This window comes from Dipodomys merriami, unplaced genomic scaffold (genome assembly GCF_024711535.1).
Source record: "Dipodomys merriami isolate MVZ:Mamm:240054 unplaced genomic scaffold, mDipMer1.0.p SCAF_122, whole genome shotgun sequence".
In the NCBI taxonomy this organism is placed as follows: Eukaryota; Metazoa; Chordata; class Mammalia; order Rodentia; family Heteromyidae; genus Dipodomys; species Dipodomys merriami.
In genome coordinates, this window is record NW_027202516.1 from 1,482,076 (window position 1) to 1,508,818 (window position 26,743).

The following is a 26,743-nucleotide window of genomic DNA, read 5'->3' on the forward strand; positions in this document are numbered from 1 at the left end:
CTGAGGAAGCCAGGGAAGGCCCTGGCTCCCCACAGGAACCTGCCAACAGTCTGAGCCTTGGTGAGGTCTACAGAGAGCAGCCTCACCAGGAGCAGAGTGCACAGGCCACCGTGAGTCCCGCGGAGGGAGAGCCTGCAGATGCCCTGGTGAGGGCCCCAGAAAGCCTGCTTCTGGGGTGAGAAGACCCCGGAGGGCCAGGCCCTAGAACTAAAGGAAAACCAAGTTAAGTCCTGGCAGGACGGGAGGATTCACCAGAACAAAGCCGGCAGCTCTGAAGGCGTTCTGTAGCCGGCCGTGCACAATGCCCGGCTGAGAGGAACACGTGTTCCTGCAGGGTACGGGGGGCGGGGGGAGTGGGCTGATTCAGAGAGGACACACAGAGACACCTCATATTTCAGCTGTTGATAACCACAGACGAAGGAACATCTCAGAGGTAGCCCGAGGAAAACAGACAGAACATTCAATAGAGCCATGATTCAAGCCATGGCCGACTTCTCATCTGGCTCAATAGAAAACAGATGACAAGAGAAGAATATGATGAAATAAAGTCAACCAAGGATTTTATAACAAAAAACATGGCTAAAATAAATACGGATTTACTGTGGATGAATGAACATGGAGACATTTCAAAGCAAGGAAACCTGCTCTGAGAGATGTGCTAGAAGAAAAGTGCAGGGTGTTGGTAAGTTCACCAGAATCACAAAGATGTTTACACACAAAGGACATTGACAGACCGGAGGCTCAAATAAAATACTGAGTGGCTTCATTCTAAGACAAGGAATAAAACAAAGATATTCTCCACACTTTTGTACTAACTATTGCAATGGAGGGCTTGGTTTTGTTTTTCTGCGAGTATTATGACCACTTGCTTCCACTGAGTTGCTGTTTACTATGTTGAAAGAGTTTAATATAACTATGTCTCGATTTTAATCACTTCTCTAGAATTTATAATCAAAAGAGCCTTTGTGTGGCTGCTGTAGAGCTGTTGGTTAAACATTTTTGAGGTTTGGATGAAATTACCAAATACTACTAGATTGAAAAGAGGTGTAGAATATACTGCTATTTACATTTACATGTACATTTTTAATGTTTCAGGTAGGTACGGCAGCAAAAATATCATGGAAACATCTTCAGATGGTTCCATAATAAAGATATCTATCTATCTATCTATCTATCTAGCTATCTAGCTATCTATCTATCTATCTATCTATCTATCTATCTATCTATCTATCTCTCTATCTATCTCTCTATCTATCTATCTCTATCTATCTATCTATCTATCTATCTATCTATCTATCTATCTATCTATCTATCTATCTATCTATAAACCTTGGAGAAAGTCCAGGTCTAGAAAATACTTCTTAACCTCTTTCACAGTATAACCCCTGCTTTCACTGTATTTGATGTCGGTATAATTTGTGGAGGGGAAGGGGAAAAACAAATCATTTAAATAGGGATACAGGTGGACCCATTGCAACAATGAGATGTACAAGTCATTATATCGAAAACACTTTACAACTTTGGTGGGGCGGGGGGGAAGGATGGGAAGGGATGGGAAAGGGAAACAAAGGAGGAGGCTACAATGCTTGATAAGAAATGTACTCCTTATCTTGCCCATGTAATTGTAACCCCTCTGTACAGTATTTTCACAATTAAAAAAAAAAAAGAAAATACTTCTTAAGGCCTTTAAGAACACGCTTGCTGGAACGGCTGTAAAAGATAGGTGTGGAAACTGAAGGCCTCCATTGCTTTCTCCCACTTACTCGCACCATCTTCTTGAAGGATATAAAAAGTTATCTTGAAATTTGTTTAGACATGATCTAGATTAATTAACATTTTACAAGGGCATAAAAAGTTACTCTGAAACGTGCCGATGAGGTAATTTCGACCCTTTTCTTTATAGCTCCTGCGCCCCAAACACGACGTGGTAGCCGTCTTCATGCCGCACAAGCTCAGGCTCGCCGTGCGTGCGCGTCTCCAGATCCCTTGTGACCAGTCTTTTTGCTGGGTTAGAGTGAGGCAGTAATGCAGACGGAGGCCTTCCAAGAGGAGCTGTGGGGTGAGGGCGGTGTGAGGACACTGGGCACGCTGTGTCCGGGCCCGGGAGGGCAGCGTCCGCGGAGCGGGCCTCTCCGTGGGGCCGACGTCTGCGTGTGTGGGTACTCACGGGCATGCTCATACCCTGGAGGCGGTCAGCAGGCCGCCGTAAAGTCAGTAGAGAAAAGCCACTTCACCAGTCCCTCAGACAGCTTAAACCAGGCCCTCAGACAGCTTAAACCAGGCCCTCAGACAGCTTAAACCAGGCCCTCAGACAGCTTAAACCAGGCCCTCAGACAGCTTAAACCAGGCCCTCAGACAGCTTAAACCAGGCCTTGCGCGGTTAGATGTCGTGGGGAGCAACGGAGCCAGAGCCTTCCATATCTCAGTTTCTTGCCCATCATTGAGGTAAAGGCTTTTTGTTGTCAGGTTATGCTTTTGAAACCCATTCTCAATCTTTAAAAAGAGTTATAGGTATGTGCATGTTGTAGGATTCAACTTACTATTTACCACTTAATGAGGTTTTGTTGCAAAAACCTAATAATCACTTTTAAGTTTTTTTTTAGCTATTGGTATGCTTTGATAGTCACTAATTTATTGTGAGCACTCATAATTGTTTCAGACTTTTTCTTTTTTGGTTGGTCATGGGGCTTGAACTTGGGGCCTGGGCATGGTCCCTGAGCTCTTTTGCTCAAGGCTAGTGCTCTACCACTTTGAGCCATAGTACCACTTTGGGTTTTTGGATGGTTAATTGGGCTTTCCTGCCCAGGCTGGATTTGAACTGTGGTCCTAATATCTCAGCCTCTTGAGAAGCTAGGATTACAGGCATGAGCTACCAGTACCTGGTTCATTGTTTTGGATATTTTTGATTTTTTTTTTCCAGTCGTGGGGCTTGAACCCTGGGCCTGGGCACTGTCCCTCAGCTCTTTAGCTCAAGGCGAGTGCTCTACCACTTGAGCTACAATGCCACTTCAGGTTTTCTAGTGGTTTATTGGAGATAAGAGTCTCACAGACTTTCCTGCCCGGGCTGGTTTTGAACCGTGATCCTCAGACCGCAGCCTCCTGAGTAGCTAGGATTACAGGCGTGAGCCACCGGTGCCCGGCTGTTTTGGATATTTTTATGAGCCTTTTGTACATCTCCACTTCACCAATTTGTTAATTTTTTTGTTTTGCTTTGATTGGATGAATTAAGACATATTGCTTTCAGTTAAATATTTATATGGTGCTATAATTTTATTTAATATTTAAGAAAGAAGAAAGCCAACACTTCATTATGCTAAATCAAAAACATATTGAAAACATACCAATAATAGTATAGATTTTATGCCTATTTTTTTTAAGTTTTAAACTCATGCTGTTTCACTGTAAATTCATCTCTTGCTGTAGTTTTAAATTTAAACTGAAAAGCGTTTGTAACTCTTTCCCCCAAATTGCTTCTGACAGAAAATTCCTTTCGTTGTCCCTTGCCACCCAGTGATTTCAAGTGTTTCAAATCTGCTCTATCTGTTGCCTTTCCTCTTGAACACCACACATGCTATCCTTGGCATCGTAGAAAGGAAAAACGGGTTCCTGGAAGCTGGACATAATCCAAGCCTATGACGGAGGGAGATGGAGAAACCGAGCTCTCTACCCCTGAGCACCAGGCAGTGCCGCGTAGCACAAGACCCCAGCGTTGTGTCTGCAGTGTGCGTTCTCCGCAGTGCGAGTTCTGCCCTGCACAGCCTCGGCGCTCCACTGCGTACACAACAGTGTTCAGGAAAGGCAGGCGGCACTGCGTGTGAGTCCGTCTCTTTGCGTGCTGGTGTCCACTGCATCCCTAAACCGAATTTGTACTCGTCCGTCTGAGCCAAACTTGGTCCCTGTTCAGTGGCTCAGGTAGGGTTTTCCCCTGTGCACCCCATACAGTTACTATTATAAGCTTTTGATCAGATCTTGAGTGTTATCTTTTCCCTTGTTGGGAATTTCATCGGGGAAATTTGAGACCAAGGTCTTGGTTCTCATAAAACAATTTGTTGATAGCATCTTTACAAACCAAGTAAGCATTTTCCCCTGGAAGGAGGCTTTCCTTAAAGACCAGCCAGCCGGTCTTCTCAGAGTCACTGCACGCGGCTGAACTTCACGTCTGTGCAGTTGGGAGCACCCGAGCTGTCCGTCTCTGCCGAGCTGGGTGTGTTCTGATTGTAAATGAGTCCCTGTCCTCCATCCCTGCCGCCAGGCAGCCGGGCACCTGCCACACGGGAGGAGTGGACGCAGGGCCGCGCGGGGCAGGCGGGTGCTCTGCCGCCTGAGCCACACTTCCACACCCCTGAAGCTCATGTGCTAGACGTGTCAGGTGTATGACTCATAAAGTCGTTGGGAGTCCACGATTAGATATGGGATCGCCTGCATGATTTTTAATAACAAAGGAGACGGCTGCCTCATTATGTCTTTGCTAGTGTATTTTCTTGGTTTTGTTGAAGCAAATCCTTAAGGAATTCCTGAGAAACATGTTTTGAGGCTTTAAAGTTTTAATATCTTCCATGTGTGGAAGGACTATTGTTATTTTTAATATTCGATACTTGGGTTCAATTTCCAGTTCGAGGTTGGACATTGAATCATTTTCCAACACGACTTTGAAGGCCCCACACCGTGTCCCGTGGCCTCGTGTGGCTGGGTGTGGGTAGGGAGTTACGGGGATTGAGTGCGAGGCCCTGGGCTTGCTAAGCCGGCACTCTCCTGCTAGAGTCTTGCATCCAGTCCTTTGTGCTCTGGTTATTTTGAGATAAATCTCAGTTTTTGCCCAGGCCAGCTTGTACCGTGCATCTCCCATTCGTGCTTTGCTGATCACTGAGATGACAGATGCCACCACACCAGCTTTTCCATCGGTTGCAAGAAACTCTTCTGCGTTTCCAGGGAGGGACTGGCGTCCCAGGCCTCCCGATCCCAGCCTCTCCTGTACCTAAGTCTCCCTGTCACGCTGCCTTGAGAAATAGAAATCCATTGGATTCCTGTGCCCTGCCAGTATAAATCTGTTTCTTCAAGGGCATGTGTCCACTTAGCTAGCACACAACAGCCATTTTCAGTCTTGGAACTAACCCATATTAGAGCAGTGAATCAGATGCTTTCTTCTAATATGCATTGCTCATTGTAAAAACGCCGTTGCTTTGGCAAATTCTAAGAATGACTTTTTCTTCCTTTTCATGGTGCTCTCCTGACGTCTACTCCTTTGACTATTTTCTTTCCTTTTGAAAATTTCTTGAGTCCTTCAAACCGTGCTTACTTTTCTGCTTTACTTCTAAGTTATTATTTTAGCTTTTGCTGTTCCTTTCCCCTCCTCCCTCCCCTCTTCCCTCCCTCCCTCTCTCCCTCCCTCTCTCTCCTTTCTCCTCTCCCTTACCTCCTCTTTTACATTTTTTTCAGTATCTCATGTTTCTTTCATGAATGAAACAGTGTCTCTCAGCACTCAAAAGCTATTTGAGTGTTCTTTAGAGAGTTTCTTCAAGTTCGTTTTTTACAATCAACTGTTTACTTACATAGCAAAGTGCTAAAGATTCTTGCCTGTTTGGCGATCTTTGGTATCTGCTTGTATTTGATGGAGGTTTTAAAGCAGTTTCGAGGGCAGGCCTGTGGCTCGTGGCTGCTCCCCAGTAATTGAGAGGGGTGATCAGATGGGCTGCAGGCTGAGCCAGTGATGCACGGGAGTCGGGAGACCATCTCAGCTGGCGTAAGGGCACAGGGGGTGCAGTACGAGGACGGTTTGAGGCCTAGTTATCTAAAAGATAACTAGCGTGAACTAAACAATAACTAAAACAAAGAAGGGGGGGTGAGCTGAGGGGGGTTAGTTGGGGGGGTGAGTTGGGGTGAGTTGGGGTGAGCTGGGGGGGGTGAGTTGGGGTGAGTTGGGGTGAGCTGAGGGGGGTGAGTTGGGGTGAGCTGGGGGGTGAGCTGGGGGGTGAGTTGGGGTGAGCTGAGGGGGGTGAGCTGGGGGGTGAGCTGGGGGGTGAGCTGGGGGGGTGAGTTGGGGTGAGTTGGGGTGAGCTGGGGGGGTGAGTTGGGGTGAGCTGGGGGGTGAGTTGGGGTGAGCTGAGGGGGGTGAGTTGGGGTGAGCTGAGGGGGGTGAGCTGAGGGGGGTGAGTTGGGGTGAGCTGGGGGGTGAGCTGAGGGGGGTGAGCTGGGGGGTGAGCTGAGGGGGGTGAGTTGGGGTGAGCTGGGGGGTGAGCTGAGGGGGGTGAGCTGGGGGGTGAGCTGGGGGGTGAGCTGGGGGGGGTGAGTTGGGGTGAGCTGGGGGGGGTGAGTTGGGGTGAGCTGGGGGGTGAGCTGGGGGGTGAGCTGGGGGGGTGAGTTGGGGTGAGCTGGGGGGGTGAGCTGAGGGGGGTGAGCTGAGGGGGGTGAGTTGGGGTGAGCTGGGGGGGTGAGCTGAGGGGGGTGAGCTGGGGTGAGCTGAGGGGGGTGAGCTGGGGGGTGAGCTGGGGGGTGAGCTGGGGGGGTGAGCTGGGGGGTGAGCTGAGGGGGGTGAGCTGGGGGGGTGAGCTGGGGGGGTGAGTTGGGGTGAGCTGAGGGGGTGAGCTGAGGGGTGAGCTGAGGGGGTGAGCTGGGGGGGTGAGCTGAGGGGGTGAGCTGGGGGGGTGAGCTGGGGGGGTGAGCTGGGGGGTGAGCTGAGGGGGGTGAGCTGGGGGGGTGAGTTGGGGTGAGCTGGGGGGGTGAGCTGGGGGGTGAGCTGGGGGGGTGAGTTGGGGTGAGCTGGGGGGGGTGAGCTGAGGGGGTGAGCTGAGGGGGTGAGCTGGGGGGGTGAGCTGGGGGGGGTGAGTTGGGGTGAGCTGAGGGGGGTGAGCTGAGGGGGTGAGCTGAGGGGGTGAGCTGGGGGGGTGAGCTGAGGGGGTGAGCTGGGGGGGGTGAGTTGGGGTGAGCTGAGGGGGGTGAGGTGAGGGGGTGAGCTGAGGGGGTGAGCTGAGGGGGGTGAGTTGGGGTGAGCTGGGGGGGTGAGCTGAGGGGGGTGAGCTGGGGGGGTGAGTTGGGGTGAGCTGAGGGGGGTGAGGTGAGGGGGTGAGTTGGGGTGAGCTGTGGGTGTTTCTCAGCAGCATTGTCTGCCTCCCCAATGCAGACTCCCCATGCCAAAAGAAAAGAAAAAGACTGATTTACAGTTCTTAGCATTGGGCTGGGAAGGTGGCTCAGGGGTAGAGTGCTTGCCTTGTTTGCATGAGGTCCTGGGTTCGATTCCTCAGTACACATAAGCAGAAAAAGCCAGAAGTGGCGCTGTGGCTCAAGTGGTAGAGCACTAGCCTTGAGCTGAAGAGCTGAGGGACAGCGCCCAGGCCCAGAGTTCAGGCCCCATGACCTACAAAATTAAAATAAAGCCAGGCACCGGTGGCTCACACTTGTAATCCTAGCTACTCAGGAGGTTGAGGTCTGAAGATCTCGGTTCAAAGCCAGCCTGGGCAGGAAAGACCGTGAGACTCTTATCTCCAATAAACCACCAAAAAACTGGAAGTGGCGCTGTGGCTCAAGTGCTCGCCTTGAACTGAAGAGTGCAGTGCAGGGACAGCACCCAGACCCAGAATTCAAGCCCCACAACCAACCAAAAAAAATAATAATAAAGTTCTTAGCATATGGACGGAGCCTGTCAGCATCTCATCCCTCCCTCCCTCCCTCCCTTCCTTCCCGTACATTGCCTTTAAGTAGTTGTCCATAGCAGCTGTAATTCAGCACAGCGGTCTGGGTGTCGCTGTGTCTCCATCAGTGTCCCCCCTTCTGTCTATCATGTCCCCGCCTCTCCCCCCCCACAGGTGACCAGGCTGCTTGTTCACATGTGGGCATTGACTATGGCCGCCCTCTACACACACACACACACACACCCCTCCCCCGCGATCCACGGCTTGCTCCTTGTGGAGACTTGTGTGGTCTCTGGCACGGCGGGCATCAGAGGCCCGTCCTGGGGACAGAGTGAGGAAGGCAGCCCGGGCCGGCGCCCCTGGCGGGGACGGCCATCCACCCATCCATTCCCCTGTGCGCCCACTGCTCGCCGCCCCGCCCCGCTCCCGGGCCCACAGCCCGGAAGAGTGCCGTGCGGGACGGAAGCCCGCAGAGCACCCCAGAGCCCCAGCTTGTCCTCACGCCTCTCCTTCTCCTTTGGGGTCAGTTTTGGAGGCCTGAGGCCTCACCTGTCCCTTTACCGGCTCCTCGGGACCACATGGCATCATTGCTGTGTGGCCAGATCCAAGCCTTCAGGCCACACGGTCCGGACGGGGTCGTTGGATGGGCTGTAAAATAACATGAAGAACAAACGTCAGCAATAAATGCAAGAAGACTCGGGAAATTATAAAATGGGAACCTAAACTGAGATGAGCTGATGTGGATCTCATCAAAGCCGTTTTCCCTCCTGGTGGCTGTCTGCCTCAGAAACTTAGAAAGTTAGTGGATTTGGACATGCAAAGGTTCGTTGCTGAGCTTTGCTGAGTTTTGTGGTCGGTCTTGCGTCCCGAAATGAAGGAAAGGCCCACACATATGCAAACAGCGAGCAGGCCGGAGGTCAGTCAGCGGCCCTAACTCTCGCTACATGCAGTCAGTAAAGCCGAGGTGCTCATGGGATGTCTTCATTGTCTGGGACCCCAGTTAACGCTTTTATGAAGTCTGTTCAGCTAGGAGCCAGGTCTCTAGTTACAGAAGCCGTCACCTTAGCATGATGTAGGGATTTCCTAACTCATAATTCCAGGAACATGTCCTGCAGAGTGTCCTCCAGTTTCTGTTTGTTCACATAAAAATGCATCTGTCGCCTTCAAGGAGCATGCCGGGGGATGGAAGCCCAGCAAAAGCGTGCATGCAGCAAAACAGCCACCATGCGCCTGCAGGACCGCATCACCTTGCAGTATTGTCTAAAAATTGTGACTTTGTTGCAAAAGATCTGGATGCATTACATATATATTCTGGAGAAAATAATATAGGAAATAATTTTTTAAAAATGAGCATATAACTTGCTGCCATGCATCATTTATTTCGTAAATGATTTTAAATAGAATTTCATTCATTACTGTAGCTTAAAAGCAATGCTATTGATTTGTTCAATTAGCATTTTACTCCTTTCCCAAGGGTAGTATATCCATGAAGCAACCACAGAGATCCTGTTAGGCCAGCCTGAGTTTTGAAGTACCAGAGCTGCGAATGTGGGACTGAAAGGATTCTGCGAAGCAGCGGTGGATCCTCACCTCCTTCGGGAGGGAGGGAACAAGGGAATCGCCTGATGAGCACCACTCCACGGCGCTTCGCCGGACTGCGCGCGAGTCCAGGGTCAGGGGGGCTCCGCTTATGAGTTAAGGGTCTCAGGGTTTGGATTTGCACCCCTCCAAAGAGCCACAGCAATGCCCAGCAATGTGAAGCCCTGAAGACTCCAGACAGACATTCACATATCACGTTACACCTGTGTGTACACTCACGGAGCTCGCGCCTGCGCCTGAGGCTGACACACAACAGCGCGCGCAGGAGACAGACGCGAGGGCTGCCGGGCGCGACCTTCCATTGTGCTGCAGGACAGGGTGAGCCGGGCAGGGAACCGCAGAACACGAGCAAGGCTTGAAACCGGCCCCCGCCAGCAGCAGCCCCCCAGCTCTCGCGAACACGGGGGGCTCCTCAACTGTCCTGTTCTGAAGGTGTCCCTCGGTGTCACCCCTCAGCCTAGACACTGTAAAAGCCAGTTACTGTGTCACTATTACCGTCATCTGCCAGTAAGCGTAGTCACATTTTTCTATGGCTTCCTTCTCCGTACTGATAAAAACCACTGGGCAGGAAAAGAAAAAAAATATGTATATAGTTTACTTTTGTTTCAAAATGACAGATTGAACTACAAATTGAACCTGAGTGAACTCTATAAAAGTGATCATACCGACTTAAATTTAAAGCAGTTAATTTGAGAATGATGTTTATTTGTTTGTTCAGCTACAGAAATTCTCCTGTTCTTTAAACTGCAAACTGTCTTCAACCCACTTCCTATTTCTGCCATGGAGAAAATTTTGGAACAAATTTAATGTGATTGCCAACTTTTTCTTTTTTCTTGTTTTGAGGATTCTTTCAATTGAATAATAAGGAATTTTTTACCCTGAATAAAATGTTCTCCAAATGCCCAGGTTAGCAATGAATGCATTCAAATGTATGGGGGGAAAACATCTTTGCTATACAAATTATGCAGACCTTGGCTTTGGACAGAATTGGTGCTTTCCTGTGGTGCCACAGTTAAAGGGGCCTGGAGATGGTCTTTGAATCCTCACCAAGGGAAGTGGCCAGGCCACAGCCGGGGGGGAGCAGCCGGCCTGGGAGACCTGGGGCGTCTGTCTTCCCACAGCAGTCAGTAGCTGACCAGCCTCCCAGACTCATCACAGAGTGGTAGTGTTGAGCGGCTGCTTATCTGTCACCCACCACATCGGACAGCTCCAGTCTCTGTTCAATTATCAGTCATTAGAGAAGGCACGGAGCAATTTCACACACAACCCCCACCCTCACCCCCCAAAAAAACAACCGAAAAGCCCTTTGACCTGCCTTTGTGAGATGATCGCAGTGTCCACTCAGACAAGCCATCATTGTGCGGGGCTCACGGTGTCGAGGAAAGCTCTTGGCTGGAGACAGGCCGTCACCCCTCCGCCTTTAAGTGCTTCAAATGCACTGTTCTATTTTCCTGACGGATCAGAAGAGTCCATGGGTCACGGAGTGAAGTCTGGTGAGATTAGAGTAGTTGACCTCCGGCCTGCGGGCCGTCTATAAAAGGAACAGACTTTTCTCACACACAAAAAGAGCTACGTATTTTCCAAAATGTGATTAGCAGTTATGCCTGTAGGTTGGCTCTTCACAGGCAAACATAATTTCTTCAAGTATTTGTGCTCAGTGAGATTAAAATCCATTCCATAGCAGATACATTCACTCCTCATTAGGAATCATTTTCACTATACACCGAATGAATTAATCAAGAACAACCTTCAATATATATTCTAAGCAAAATTTCTATAATTCATACTAACACTCAACTCATGCAATATGATTAATGGTTTCTACCTTCCAATTAATAAGTTCCTATTTAAATGCTCATGATAAAGAATAACAGAAGCCTTTTTGCACATAGAATACATTAAAAAATAATGAAATGATTTAAATGTCCTGTAAAAGTCCCATTAGATGTAGGAGAGTAATGTGTCTGCCGCCTGGACACGTTAAAACACCGGCACGCTGCAGGCTTCTGCCGATGGAAAGCATCTAAACAAAATGTCAAGTGATGATAATTAGATCTGTCTATCCACGGTTGCAGAAATCTGGTCTGAAGATTTTTAAACTCCATAACAACTTTTACAGGCCATGATAACAGTGTCTTTTTATTAATAAACCTATTTTCTAGATATATAAACTAATGTTAGGGGCATCAGAATATTTGGCTTGGTAGGCCACTTAGCAAGGAAGTGGACCTAATGAAACGTGGGTTGACCATTATTTTGATTGTTTGAGAACCGTGCAGATAAAACACCAAACACAGACAATATGTAAGTCCTCTTAGCATCCTACTATGTGACCCTGTAACATGGCATAAAGGACTGGTGCCACAGCAACTGGGCTCAGAGTTTGCTAGGTTTCAGGCTGCCTGCAAAGATCTCTCTCTCTCTCCCTCTCTCCCCCCTCTCCCTCTCCCTCTCCCCCCTTTCCCTCTTCCCCCTTTCCCTCTCCCCCACCCCTCCCCCTCTCCTTCTTGCTTCCTTTCATGTTGCCTGTACCCCGCCCCCCCCCCCACTCATCTTTCTTTCCAGCCCGCTTGAGAACACTGCCACACAGCCTCATTATGTAAAAGGAGGACTTTTCTCCCTCACTCTGGGCTCATGTCTTAAGTTACTTCTATTCCACAACTACTAGGGCTGGTCTCAGGGAATGAGTCCTCCAGTTCTGTCTAGACTATATAGATACAGCAGGAGAGGTCTCGCTGCCAGGGCAAGCAAGGCCGAGGGTGAGTAGCAGCTGGCAGCCCGGAGGAGGCCTGGGCTCAGGGCTGGGCCTTGAGTCTGCTCAGGAGGGCAGGCAGGCCTGTCCCCTGCTGGAGACAAAACAAAACTCAGATTCAAGCCCATACTAAAAGCATCAATGCTGTTTAACTCTCAAAAATCAGCAAACATCTCATTTCCCGGATTGTGACACAGATGGATACAAATCAATAACGCCGACTGGGCTCATTTGCAGGGCTGTCAGTGTTCTGCTGAATCCAGGGCTGACCTAGGATGGGGGAAAAACTGAGTCCAAGGGTGGAGGGAGAGAACACAGCACACTGAGCCGAGGAGATTAGAGCGAGACACGTTAGAGCGCCCCCTGGAATGAGGAGAAAGGCAGCGGTAGTTCTCAGTGCACTGGATTAGCAATTGTAAAATGGAGGAATTATTCCTGGCGTTGTGACCGGCCAACTCACGAGAGTGAAGAGATGAATGGCTTTTGCCTATGTCACAGGACAATAAAAAGAATCCACCGTCCAGGTCAAATAGGGGATAAGAGGAAAATGTGTGATACATTAATTTGTCCTTATCTATTAGTTTATTGCCACGATTGTTTATTGATGATTAATCTCTCGGGTGTCGGACGGTGGCCAGAGCCCAGCACCGCCCCCCCCCACCTCTTCACATCAGATACCATTGTGTGTGCGCGTAGATTATTACTACTCTAAAGCAGCAGGATATGATTTCTTTCTTCTGCTTCCTTTCTTCTCCTTCTCCTGTGTTGTTCCTGGGGTTTTAACTCAGGGCCTGGTCACAGCTTTTCTGCTCAATGCTAGTGCTCTGCCACTTGAACCATCACTCCACTTCTGGCTTTTTTTTTTTGGTAGTTAGTTGGAGATAAGAGTCTCATGGGCTTTTCTGCGTGGGCTGGCTTTGAACCTCAATCCTCAGATCTGTGCCTCCTGAGTAGCTAGGTTTACAGGTGTGAGCCACCGGCACCCGGCCAGCACATTTCATCCCATTTCTTAAATTTCACAAATATGAATCTTAAAAAATGGACTTAGGTAACCTGTTTGATTATTGTGTTAAGTATTTACATAGTTCATCCTTCCCTTCTTCGCTTCGACTCTCTCCCTTTTTCTAACGCTGTATTCGTGGAACGAGCAGGACTAAGAGGTTTGCAACTGCAGAACTTTGGCGCATCAAATGAAATTGTTCTTTGAGGCCGAGCATTCAGGAGACATTGGCTCTCAGTCAGGTTGCACATGGCTGCGGTATTCAGCGGCTCCAAGGACTTCTGGAATTTGCAGTTTACCGCACTCTCTGGGGTGGTTACTCATTCACAGGCAACATGAACACATGCATTCACCGACCAATAAATAGGTCTTTATAGAACCAAGTTTATGTTTCTCTCCGGGCCAGTCAGCGAGGGGCGTCTTGTGAAGTTACACATCCTGGTGGTCACACGATATCTTTGTGGGTTTTTTTTCCTCCTCCCTTTTCATTTAAAATGCAACACAGATAAGTAATAACTCCGTGAGTAATGTCTTAATGATTTTTTGCACTCAGCAGCAAACGATGATGTGCGCGCGCTCCAGCTGGCTGGGCTCCTGGGAAAATGCTCTCTCTCCATTGCAGCTACCGAGTGTGTTGGTTGGTGTCTTCTGATTTCCAGCCTCAGATGGGAGATTGGGGTGGACTGCCCTTGGAAGCACCCTCTCTAAACTGCAGATAAATCACCAACTGGATAAAAGCATAGTGCTCCGTTAATTAATTCTGGTCTTCAGATGCGGGAGACATGAAACTATTTAGCCCAGGATAGTTCTGTCCAATTTCTAGTAGTGATAAAGTTGTTTGGGGAGGTATCTGTTTGGGGGGAAGAAAGACTTTTAATCATTCATTCATTTGTGTTATGTCTCAGCAATGCTGAGTTTGTCTTAGAGGAAGTTCAGTCCACAGTGTTGGAGCATTTGCTACATGGAAGGTGAAACGCTCCATTCATATTTTATTTCCTGGATGTTTTTCCAATACCACTTTTTAAACCAAAGCAGAATAATAATTAATCTTGCTTTCTCTGCCAGTGAAATTAGCTCTCTGCTGCTGCTGTAGATCACTTTACCATTCTGTTCAGATGGAGACCTTTGGAGTATAAATAAAAATCTAGAAACTGAAGGTAGCAGATTCACCACACTGCCATAATTGTGATTCCAGTAGTGGCATGTAGGTTCCCCTGAATTTTTTGGATGGGTTGTTTCCTGTGAGTTTTTTTTTTGCACGTGCACACATGCACCTGTGTGTGTGTATGTGTGTACAGTTAAGCACAATCTTTAAATTTGGGTGAGCGTTGTTGACCATCCTAGGCTCAAATGCAGAGCGCCATGATGAAGGCTTGCATGCAAGGATGATTTCACCGCTAAGACGTGTGCTTGTGCACACACAGTTGTCCCAGAGAGCATGCGGGGTAGCTGTGTGCCACGCACCACATGGCTTTCTCTGTTCTGTTGTTGTTGTTGTTGTTAGTTGTGGGGCTTGATCTCAGGGCCTGGGCATTGTCCCTCAGCTCTTCAGCTCAAGGTGAGCGCTCTACCACTTTGGAGCCACAGCACCGCTTCCAGTTTTCTGGTGGTTCATTGGAGATGATAGTCTCACAGACTTTCCTGCCCAGGCTGGCTTTGGACCATGATCTTCAGATCTCAGCCTCCTGAGTAGCTAGGATGACAGGCATGAGCCACCGGTGCCTGGCTTTGTGGTCGTTTTTATTTCATGCCTGTGACAAAATGACAGTGAGAGGCTCACAGGCATGAGCGACGGCCAGGCTCTGTGGGGCTCATGTGTCAGGTCAGCAGGAGTGAGCAGGCCTGCGCTGATTGCATGAACTGATGGGCGCAGTGTGTGCTTTAAATGTGGTTATATTCGTTTCTTCTCTGGTTCACCTCAAAGCAACAATGGTGATGACCTGATATGGTGAAATGATCTCCATTAGAAGAAGCTGCTAGCTTGTCTTGTCTTGTGTCCTTCTATACAAATCTGAGTCTGATTAAACAAGATAACTGCCATATTTTTTTTCCATTATACTTGGGAATAAAGAAGTTTTTTTCTCCCTGTATCACCAAATAGAATTAGGGTTTTTAGGGAGTCTTGCACATTTTTGTCTAGTGATAGTGATTTTATTAAGAATTATAGTAAAGAAGATTCAGGAAATGCCTGGTGTTTAGCTATCAAAGATGTACACTGATGGAAAGAATTCAAAGGGAAATATTTAATACAGCACACTGTTTTTGTGAGTTTTTCTAGTTTGCCTGTGTACCATTTCACCTTCTCAAGCCATTTACTGCTGTGGTGGGTGATGAGACATTGTAATGTGTAGGTAAACAGATTGCTTAATGCCTGCCAAACTGTCTTAAGTACCTCACCTATTGTAAGGAATATTGTGTGTCTATGTTTTCTATAAGGAATATTATTATAAAGAATATTATTTCCTTATATAAGGAATATTAATTATGAGAAGGAATAATATAAGGAATAGTATAGAAATATTACTATCAGGACTATTAATTATGTGTATTTGTTATTTTCCATCTATTTGGGGAGTTTTGATGTGGAGAGGATCTAGAGAAGAAAAGGTTGGGTGTGGGGTGGTTCAGAGAGAGAATTACAAGTATTTCAAAATTGGACACTACCATTACCTTACAAGGTATGGCAGTCATAAAAGTGTAATGTTTCATATTGACACTCACATTGACACACATTCAAATTGTGAATACAATCATTTCCTATTTCATAAATATTTCCTTAGATGAGAAATGAAATTGGTAGACTAGAGCACATTTAGTTTGTTCAAGATCACAGATGTTTTCTGGAATGAACAGAAGCTACAAATTTTGTTATTGCTTATATTGAAGAAAAGTTGTAGAGGAAAAAGTTCTTTGAAGAGAGCAGAATAAAAACATTGTGGACAAAATCAATTTTTCCTAAAATAATTGTAGCAATAAAATAAACAAACCAACCAAACCTCTTCCAGAAAACAAAATTGTGTTGATGAAGGCCTGGGAATAGAAGTTTTGACCTTCCAGACTGCTTTCCAAAGTGGTTGTATAAGTGTACATTCCCACCAGCAGTGTAATAGGGTTCCTCTCTCTCTGCATCCCCTCCAGCATTTGTCTTGGCTGACTTTAAAAATGATATTTAAATAAGTCACTGCATGCATGCAAATGTTATTTAAGTTAGCCATCACCCCTCTCGTGTATGAAGGAATGAGGCAGGAGGAAAGAGTGGAGGGTGGACCGGATTTCAACTTTTTTACGACATCTTATGTCAACTAATGATTGACAGCCTGGTTTACGCTAGATGCTGATGACATATTTGCAATCAAAGCAGCTGTCCCCAGCCTGTACTTGTGTGTGTATTGGTTTTTGTTGTTGTTGTTGTTGTTTTGGTCAGTCAAGGGACTTGAGCTCTGGGCCTGGGCGCTGTCCCTCAGCTCTTCAGCTCAAGGCGAGCGCTCTACTGCTTGAGCCACCATGCCACTTCCAGTTTTTTGGTGGTTTATTGGAGATAAAGCCCAGACTGGCTTTGAACCAAGATCTTCAGATCTCAGCCTCCTGTGTAGCCAGGATTATAAGAGTGAGCCACCGGTGCCCAGCATGTGTGTATTATTTAATGGCCTTGAACATACTAACAAGAAACCAGCTTCTGCAGAGCATGAGGAAGTGGAGCGCACGGCGAGAGGAGCATTCAGCCAGGATTCGTGGTGAGGTCCGCCGGACAGACCTCTGTGGCCGCCCGGCTCTCTTTCCCCAGCCTCCCGTTCTCAAGTCAGGATATTAATGTTTGCCGCCTCTCCAGCCAGGCGACCGCGCTGCGAGGGAACTGAGAGGAACTGGTGAATATGTGCGGCATCATGAAGGCGAAGGCCACACAGAGGGAGAGGACACAGGGTTTGAGTCACTAGGCAGATCTGCTGCAGACCTTGTGAGGCATGTGTAATACGAGATTTTATTAAAGCCTTTGACAATTTGTCCCCTTAAGGGGTTATGTTAAATAGCCTGGATAGAAAACTGAAATTTTATAACAATGCCTGAAATTCTAGCTTTCCACTTTATTATACTCACATCTCACCAGAGATTCGAGACTGGAGGATGACTTTACAGAAGGTGAACTTAGCAATGCTCTGTGCTGTGCAGGTGTGTGCATTAGATTGGATTCCAAGAGACTTAGGTCCCAGCTCTTATTTCTAGAGCTAGAGTTTTGTTTTGATTTAGGGTTCACGAGCAAAAGCTGTAGTTTGTGAACAGCTGAATAATGACTCTTATCACTTGGAACTCTGAATATTGCTTTTTAGAATGGAGGAAATACATTCGTGCTTTGCTGGTGCAAATACCATTGGTATGTGCAGATCCCTGGTGCTGGGGTGGCGCACGCGTGAGCAGTACTGCAGAGAAGCAGGAGCTATTCACAGCGTGAGTATCTCACCCACCGGCGGATTCCCAGCTCACCTGCCGAGTGAGGTGGAAACCGAGCTTCATATCTCCCGAGCTTTCAGAGAGTAGCCTTGCGAATGCAGGATGGAAGACGTAAGTCATAGTATATCTACCGTCAGACAGGACACACTACTAGAATGAACGTGGCAGCCGTACATCCTGGCCTGGCACAGGACACCCAGAGACCAGATTCTGAGCATCATACCCTTCACGGCTCTGTGGATTCCCTGTTTCTCCTTGTTGTTTTCATCTCGAGAAAATAATCACAGTGAGTTCAATTAAGTTCTCTCAAAGCAGAAGTTGTTTAGTTAGGAAGATTTTCTACCTTCAAACTTTCCTTCTCCCCCCCAGTGTGTATTAGTGTATTTGAATTTCACGAATAGTTCCGTGATGCTATTTCCATATATGCATACGCTGTGCTCTGATCAGTTTCACCCATGTGCTATTCCTGACGCCTTCCCTGCCCGCCTCTCTGAGCAATGTCTGTGAGTTCTGGTCTTCTGTTTCCATTTCATTCTATTCACCCCTCTTCCCCACTCCCTTCTCCCTCCCACCTCCCGCTGTCCTGTTTGCAGTGTCACTGGTCATGGGGAGCAAGTCTTCACGCCGCGTTATTGCCGCAGAACTGCATGCTCTTTGCAGATTCGCCTCCTCACGTGTGCAGATGGAATTACCAGCTTGTTACCGCAGGGGAAATGTCCGGCAGGCCCTCTGGAGACAGGCCTTTCTTAGGAAAAGGATAATGACATTTTAAGAACGTCACAGTTTCATAACCCCGTGGGTCAGGGTTAGTGGGGGGCATCCAGCCGGGGTGCCTGGGGCTTCTTCTGCACCTGCCCCCCACCTTGTGGTGGAATCACACAGAGACTGTGTGTGGGGGCGGGGGGCGGGGGGACGGGATCCAACCCCAGGAGGCTCCTCCCGCCGCCACCCCCGCAGCACACGGCCCGCCTCACAGGCTCAGGCCATCCCGTGGCCCAGACGTCCACGTTCCCACACAGTTCCGGCAGTGCTGACATGATACCAGCGAATCTTCTGAAGATGGTTTTGTAGCTGAATCCAACTTCCAACCTGGTAGATCCATTTATACCTCGAGGATATTTTGTGAATCTTTTCGTAACAAGTTTTAGCAATAAGCCATGTCATTGAAAAAAATTCTTTTTTTCTTCGTTCATTTTTATTGTTACTGTAAAGGCGATGTACGGGGGCTACAGTTACGTAAGTCAGACAGAGTGCGTTTCTTTTTGGATAATGTCATCCCTGCCCTCACGGTCCCCCGGTTTTCCCCTCCTGCCTCACCCATATCTTTACACTTCATTTTCAGTCTAGTAAGTGTCACTGCTACAATTGTTCATCCTTTGTCCCGCCCTCCCCAAACAGATAAGTGAACAAACAAGACAAGAAGGAAAGAAAAGTGAAAGAAAACTAAAACAGCAACAACAAAAAAAAAGCACCGTATTTCCATTTCCTGGGGTTCACTTTGATAAGTATTATTTTATATGAGCAGATGCACATAAATATTGCACCTTGTGTTTTTGTGTGCAAATACTTTCACATGTCCCAGTGTTTTTTCCTAACCATTCAGTGTGTTTACTTGAGAGCTTACTCTAATAGTCTTCAAACTCTTCAATGACGTAGAAAGGGAAAGATTGCTACCAAACTCACTCTATGAAGGCAACGTAACGCTCATCCCATAACCAGATAGGAACTCATCAAAGAAAGAGAAGGGTATAGACCCATTTCTTTGATGGACATGGATGCAAAACTTCTCAGTAAAATTCTGACCAATGAAATTCAACCATGAACCCCCAAAATCTTACACGATGATCAAACAGGATTCACTCCAGGGTGCAAAGCTGGTTCAATAAATCTAATCCAAGTCAATAAATCTAATCCATCACAGCAACAGAAGCAAAGACAAGAATACACTGTGAAGATGTTTAAAAGTTACTGCTGCTGGCTGCAGATGCACAGGGCCCTGGACATGGGGCCTTGAAGTAGATTTCTTGGTCACTCAGCACTGTGCTGTCCAAGGTAACTGAGAACTGGAGAACCAGCGAATACCCAGAAACTCACCAGGCAGTGACAGAGCCCGCCTGCTCGCACCGCTGGTCTGGAGCTCACTAAGGACGCTTGTAGCATCTGCCAGAGACAGGAGGCGTCTGACGGTACGCGATTCTCACAGCTCTGTTGTGTAAACCGATACCTTGCACTTACTGTCCTAAATCAACATTCAAAGAATAATGTCTTAGCTAAAGAGATGGACTTCTTTGACTCCATTTGTTGGGATGACCGGGAAGGGGAGAGCCAGGGTTCCCACAGTTCTGAGCGAGAGGACAGTCCTGAGAGCGGGGGAGCCCGCGCACCGGGGGAGTGGAGGGCGTTCCTTGTGGGGATGGCATCCCTCCTGAGGGTGTGAGCCAGGCGACAGGCGGGGCGCTGTGTGCACAGTCACACAGGGTGAGCGAGGACAGCCCGCGTCACACGGGGCGAGTGAGGACAGCCCGCGTCACACGGGGCGAGCGCGGACAGCCCCCGTCACACGGGAGTGAGGACAGCCCGCGTCACACAGGGGAGTGAGGACAGCCCGCGTCACACAGGGCGAGTTCAGCCCCCCGTCACACGGGGCGAGTGAGGACAGCCCGCGTCACACGGGGCGAGTGAGGACAGCCCCCCGTCACACAGGGGAGTGAGGACAGCCCCCGTCACACAGGGCGAGCGAGGACAGCCCGCGTCACACAGGGCGAGTTCAGCCCCGCGTCACACAGGGCGAGTTCAGCCCCGCGTGCTCCCGCAGGCGTCACAGCAGCAAGAAAGGATTTGCGTGTGCCCTCGGCAGAGAAGCGCTGCATGTCGGGTCTGAGCGCCGCAGACGTCTGCGCCCATGTAACCACCCGGGACGCCGGTTAAAGCAGCAGTGACGCTCCCCGTGAAAACGAGGTCTCCTCCGAAAGCCTTTATTTGCTGGAGCCACGCGGAGGTGCAGACTCCATCCTGTCACATCTGTGACGTCGGCTCCCGGTCCTGGGAGCACGCTGGGGACACGCCGCGACCCTCACCTGCAAGAGCGCCCTCGGGGAGCGCGCCAGCAGGCTCCCCGCATCCTCAGAAAGCCGCGGAAGTAAAGGTCTGCTGGTTGGTGGGATTTCCTTCAGCGGGAAAGGCGTAGAGACCGGGCCGTGACTTTAGTGTTTTCCAGTTACATGTGTTTGTTTTCATTTTCAGGGGAGAATGGACGGCTCCTTCCCCTGTTTCCACAGCGGGCTGAGCCCCTCCTCCCTTCCTTCCCCTGTTTCCACAGCGGGCTGACCCCCTCCTCTCTTCCTTCCCCTGTTTCCACAGCGGGCTGAGCCCCTCCTCTCTTCCTTCCCCTGTTTCCACAGCGGGCTGACCCCCTCCTCTCTTCCTTCCCCTGTTTCCACAGCGGGCTGACTCCCTCCTCTCTTCCTTCCTCTCTTCCCAGTGGAACGAGACAAGGACTTTTCTCCCCAGCGAAGGCACTACAAGGAATTCCGCTTCGACCTGACTCAGATCCCGCACGGGGAGGCGGTGAGCGCTGCCGAGTTCCGGATCTTCAAGGACAAGAGCCACGAGAGATTCGCCAACGAAACCATCAAGATCAGCATCTACCAGATCATCAAGGAGCACGCCAACAGGTACGCCTGGTCTCCAGCTTCGCAGCCGGGTGTGCAGTGCTGTTGGCTCCTGCATCACCACGCCTGCTTACTCTGGGGCAGAGATGCCCTGCGCCAGGCGGGACGCCAGCGAGAAGATGACGTGAGGGTTCTTTCCCACAGTCCGCAGATGCGTGCGCATCTTGCTTTTCCTCGCAGGCCTGTCTCACTCGTTGTAGATGATCTGTGTGGGGTTTCTCCGTGTCCGAGGCTGGCGTTTTATGAATTAATGTGGCATTTCCAGGACACCACCTGACCCATTAACCAAATAGCCTATGAGTTCTTTGCTCTGTAATCAAGTTTAAAAACTTACAAATCCATTGTGTCATCTCTTTTCCCATGTATTTATCTTAGTAAGACTTACGGCCCTTAAAACCACAGTTTTTCTTCCCACCATCTCCCGCCTTCCCCATTTGTACCTACGCGTGTTTAAAACGTGCGCAGGTTAAAGGAGAGTTCTGATGGTATCCAAATCTTTGCTTTTCTTGGTTAAAAAAAAGTTCACACGTTCTGTATCATTTCACATATTGAATCTGTTCATATAAGCCTCACACCCGGTACTCTACGTAGCAGGCAGTTCCTCAGTCACACCTCGTATATCTGGCATTACTGGCAAATGAGGTTTCCACATGATTGAGTTTTCCAGATAATTCAGCTGAGTTTGGCTTGCGTGCTTTGGTTGAGCAAGCGCAGAGGACATATGCCCAATAAATAAGAGCTCGAAAGCTCCTAGCCCCGGGCTGGGCCGCGGTGGCCCTGCCTCCCACAGACTTTAATAACGGCAGTACAACGTGCTAAGCGGGATGAGGTAAGCAAGCACGGGGAGTGTGGAAAGGTGGAGGAAGGAAAATTAATTCTTTATGTGGGAGGGGGAGACGCCCGGAGAAAGCCTGGAGAGGGGGTTACCTTTGACTGGAGCCTTTCAAGATGAATAGAAACTTGAGGGAGAAAGAGAGGGACAGAGACAGAGAGGGGAAGAGGAGAGGAGCGCTCCTAGAAGAGCTACTTCTAAGTAGTAAAGCTTCTGACTATTAAAATGCTCTCACAGCACTGTGCAGATGTGGGATGTGTACAAATCAAGCAACGGCTACTGGCTGCTAATAAGCACGGTTGCTGCCACTTTGCATTTCGTCAGCACCCACTGTGTGTCCAGAGCTGTGCTGAATGGCCTCACTGGAATTAAACCTGTTCACACCCATGTGATACACTCTCCAAAGAAGTGTGCTGTGCACACGTTGCGTGTCAGTGCCTGTTGTGAGTGCAGGTGTCTGAGCTGCTCTCTTATGTACCAGAAGCCCAGGAGCCGGCCCCTGGGCGTCAGAGCCTCTGCTCCGTGGAGGGGAGGGACGCGGTGACTGTCCTCGGTGTCCCCACGGGCCACCCTGGCAGGCTCCTCTCCCGTGGACAGGGCCTGGGACACATCCATGCAGCCATCTCCCGGGCTGGGGCAGCCCCACACCGGAAGGAGCCTGTTGTCTCCTCTCTCCAGGACGCAGCGCAGTCCTGAGTCTGTAACTCACAGCAGCGGGTGATGCTTGCTACACATGGCTCACAGGGGCCTCAGGAAGCCTGGCGCTGGGGCTCTGGGCCCGCGGGTAGATGCACGCGGTGTGCTGGGGCGGCTGGAGGACCGGAGCAGAGGTGCTGAACTTCCACACAGCCCAGAGCGGCTCCTCCACCCAGCGAAGAGTGCACCGCTCCGAACCCTGCCTGCAGGCCTGCGTGATTATACACTGGACAGCTGCCATGGATGGGTTTGCATCTGTTACACTTTCCTGGGAGCCTCACATGAAAGAGCCTGTGGAACCGGTGCTGAGCCCGTGCCCGTGGGCTGGCAGTGGCTGCGCTGTCTTTGGATTCGCCATGGCCGTGGGCTGGCAGTGGCTGCGCTGTCTTTGGATTCGCCATGGCTGTGGGCGTGGCAGTGGCTGCGCTGTCTTTGGATTCGCCATGGCTGTGGGCGTGGCAGTGGCTGTGCTGTCGTCTTTGGATTCACCCTCCCATCTTCCGCACTGGATGAGGGGTCTGCTCACTGCTCATACATCTTTGGTAGTTGAAAATAGGGGACGATGCAATGCCAGGAAACCTGCTAAATAGTTAATAGTCTTAGGAGTTGAAGAACTTTTGCACAGTGAAAAACAATTGATTTTTTTTTTTTAATTTTTTTTATTGTAGAGATACTATACAGAGGGTTACAGTTACATGAGTGAGGTAATGAGTACACTTCCACTTCCTCTTGAACATTGTTACCCCCTCCATTGTTTTCCCCCTACCATCCCCTCCCTCCCTCCCTTCCCCAAGGTTCTTTTTTTTTTTTTTTTTTTGATCGTGATTAAGTGATTACTTAATTTCCGGAAATTCACAGTATTGTGGAATAATGATGCTCATTTAAAGTCACAAGTTCATTCTAACTTTCCTGGAGCAAATTGTCTATCACAGTCTGTAATATATAACGGTGCTCATATGTTATATACCATATATGTGATCAGCAGCATGGGGATATTTAGTAGTGGTTCAACCAGATGAGTGGGAGTTCTTTGTTTCTTAAGTCCTGTTAGTTTTGTCTTATCACCTAACATTTTGGATTCATCATCCACTTATCAGGGAGACCATGTACTGTTTGTCTCTTCGTTCTTGGCTTACCTCGCTCAACATGATTCCTTCTAGCTCCATCCATTTCCCTGCAAATGCCATTATTTTGTCATTTCTAATGGCTGCATAATATTCCATTGTGTATAGATACCACAATTTTTGGATCCATTCATCTGTGGTGGGGCATCTAGGTTGTTTCCATATCCTAGCTATTGCGAACAGTGCTGCAATAAACATGGAGGTGCACGTGTCCTTGTATATTGGTTCCTGTTGTTCAGGGTAGATGCCTAGAAGTGGTATGACTGGGTCGTAAGGGAGGTCAATCTTTAGCTTTCTAAGGACCCTCCAGACTGCTTTCCAAAGTGGTTGTATGAGTGTACATTCCCACCAGCAGTGTAATAGCGTTCCTCGTTCTCCACATCCCCTCCAGCATTTGTCGTTGGCTGATTTGTGGATGTGGGACATTCTGACTGGGGTAAGGTGGTATCTCAGGGTTGTCTTTATTTGCATTTCCTTCACCACCAGGGATGATGAACATTTCCTCATGTGTTTCTTTGCCATTTTTATTTCTTCATTTGAGAAGTCCCTCTTTAGTTCCCTTGCCCATTTAGTAATTGGTGTGTTGGGTTTGGGAGGGATTAGTTTCTTGAGTTCCCTGTATATACAGGATGTTAACCCCTTGTCTGATATATTGCTGGTAAATATTTTTTCCCAATTAGTTGGTTGTCTTTCTAGCTTGGTTGCGATAGCTTTATCTGTGCAGAAGCTTTTTATTTTAAGGTAGTCCCATTTGTCGAGTCTCTCTCCAATTTGTTGTGACCCTGGGACTCTGTTCAGGAAGTTCCTTCCTGTGCCTATTAGTTCAAGTGTCTCTCCTACTCTGTCCTGCAGTAGTTTCAGAGATTCAGGTTTAATGTTAAGGTCTTTAATCCATTTTGAGTTGATGTTGGTGCATGGTGATAGGCTGGGGTCCACTTTTAGTTTTCTGCATGTGGCTGCCCAGTTTTCCCAGCACCAGCGGTTGAAGAGGCTGTGTTTCTTCCATTGTATGTCTTTGGCTCCTTTGTCGAATATCAGCTGGCTGTAGGCCTGTGGATTTATTTCTGGATCTTCTATTCTGTTCCATTGGTCTTCGGGTCTGTTTTTGTGCCAGTACCATGCTGTCTTTGTTATTATAGCTCTGTAGTAGAGTTTGAAGTTCGGCATGGATAGCCCTCCCATATTGTCTTTATCCCCTAGAATTGTTTTGGCTATTCTAGGTCTTTTGTTGTTCCATATGAATTTTTGGACTGTTTTCTGTATTTCAGTGATGTACGTCATTGGGATTTTAATAGGAATTGCGTTGAATTTGTATATTAGTTTTGGAAGTATTACCATCTTTACTATATTAAGTCGGCCTATCCAGGAGCATGGGAGGTCTTTCCATTTCCTAGTGTCTTCTGCAATTTCTTTCTTTAACTTTTTATAGTTCTCATTAAATAGTTCTTTTACATCTTTGGTTAGGTTAATTCCTAAATATTTTATTTTTCGGGAGGTTATTGTGAATGGGGTTGCTCCCTTTATTTCCCTCTCTTCCTGTACATTATCAGTGTATAGGAAGGCAACTGATTTTTGTGGGTTTATTTTGTATCCTGCTATTTTGCCAAAGTGATTTATGATTTCTAAGAGTTTGGGGATGGAGTTTTTGGGATCGTGGAGGTATAGTATCATGTCGTCTGCAAAAAGGGATAGTTTAACTTCTTCTTTTCCTATGAGGATCCCTTTAATATCTTTTTCTTGCCTTATTGCCCTGGCTAAGGGTTCTAGGACTATATTGAAGAGGAGTGGAGACAGTGGGCATCCTTGCCTTGTTCCTGATTTTAGGAGAATTGGTTGTAGCTTTTCCCCATTAAGTATAATATTGGCTATTGGTCTGTCATAAATGGCTTTTATTGTTTTTAGAAATGTTCCTTCTATTCCTATTTTCTCCAGAGCTTTTAGCATGAATGAATGTTGAATTTTGTCAAAGGCCTTTTCTGCATCTGTAGCGATAATCATGTGATTCTTGACCTTGGCTCTGTTGATATGTTGGATTACATTTATTGACTTACGTATGTTAAACCATCCCTGTGTCTCTGGGATGAAGCCTACCTGGTCATAGTGAATTATTTTTTTTATGTGTTTCTGGATTCTGTTAGCTAGAATCTTGTTAAGGATCTTTGCATCTGTGTTCATCAAGGAGATTGGCCTGTAATTCTCCTTTTTGGTTGGGTCTTTGCCTGGTTTGGGGATGAGTGTGATATTGGCTTCGTAGAATGAGTTTGGGATAGCTCCTTCCTTCTCTGTTTCTCTGAAGAGCTTGAGGAGTATGGGTATTAGTTCTTGTTTAAAGGTCTTATAGAATTCTGCTGTGAATCCATCTGGTCCTGGGCTTTTTTTTGTTGGAAGACTTTTGATAGCTTCCTGTATCTCATTATAGGATATTGGCTTATTTAATTGGTTAACTTCTTCTTTGCTCAGTTTGGGCAACTTGTATTTCTCTAAAAATGCATCCATTTCTGCCCGATTTTCTTCCTTTAGAGAGTATAGCTTTTGAAAGTAGTCTGTTAGAATTGTTTGGATATCTTGGGTACGTGTGGTGATGTTTCCCGTGGCATCCCTAATCCTATTAATATGGGTTTCCTCTCTTCTTTTTTTAATTAATCTAGCCAATGGGCCATCAATTTTGTTTATTTTTTCAAAGAACCAGCTTTTTGTTTGGTTTATTTTGGTTATGGTTTTCTGATTTTCTAATTGGTTAATCTCTGCTTTTAATTTGGTTATCTGGCTTCTTCTAGTAGCTTTAGGTTCCATTTTTTCCTGTTTTTCTAGCTGTTTTAATTGCAACATGAGGTTATTTACTTGGTCTGTCTCCATTCTCTTGATGTGGGCACTGAGGGCAATAAATTTGCCCCTCAGGACTGCTTTTGCTGTGTCCCACAAGTTTCTTTGTGAGGTGTTTTCATTTTCATTGAGTTGTAGGAAGTGCTTTATTTCTTCTCTGATCTCTTCTGTTATC

At 47.8% G+C, this 26,743-nt stretch overlaps 1 protein-coding gene across 2 annotated transcripts in view; it reads left to right on the forward strand.

Moving 5' to 3' along the window:
• The window catches only part of Bmp5 (bone morphogenetic protein 5), an 88,943-nt gene that overhangs the window by 21,958 nt on the left and 40,242 nt on the right, over window positions 1-26,743 (forward strand). For both annotated transcript variants that reach the window (XM_070017261.1, XM_070017262.1), the window contains exon 2: window positions 20,904-21,096. In XM_070017261.1, the coding sequence (XP_069873362.1) occupies window positions 20,904-21,096 (193 nt within the window). The remainder of the gene's footprint in view (window positions 1-20,903; window positions 21,097-26,743) is intronic.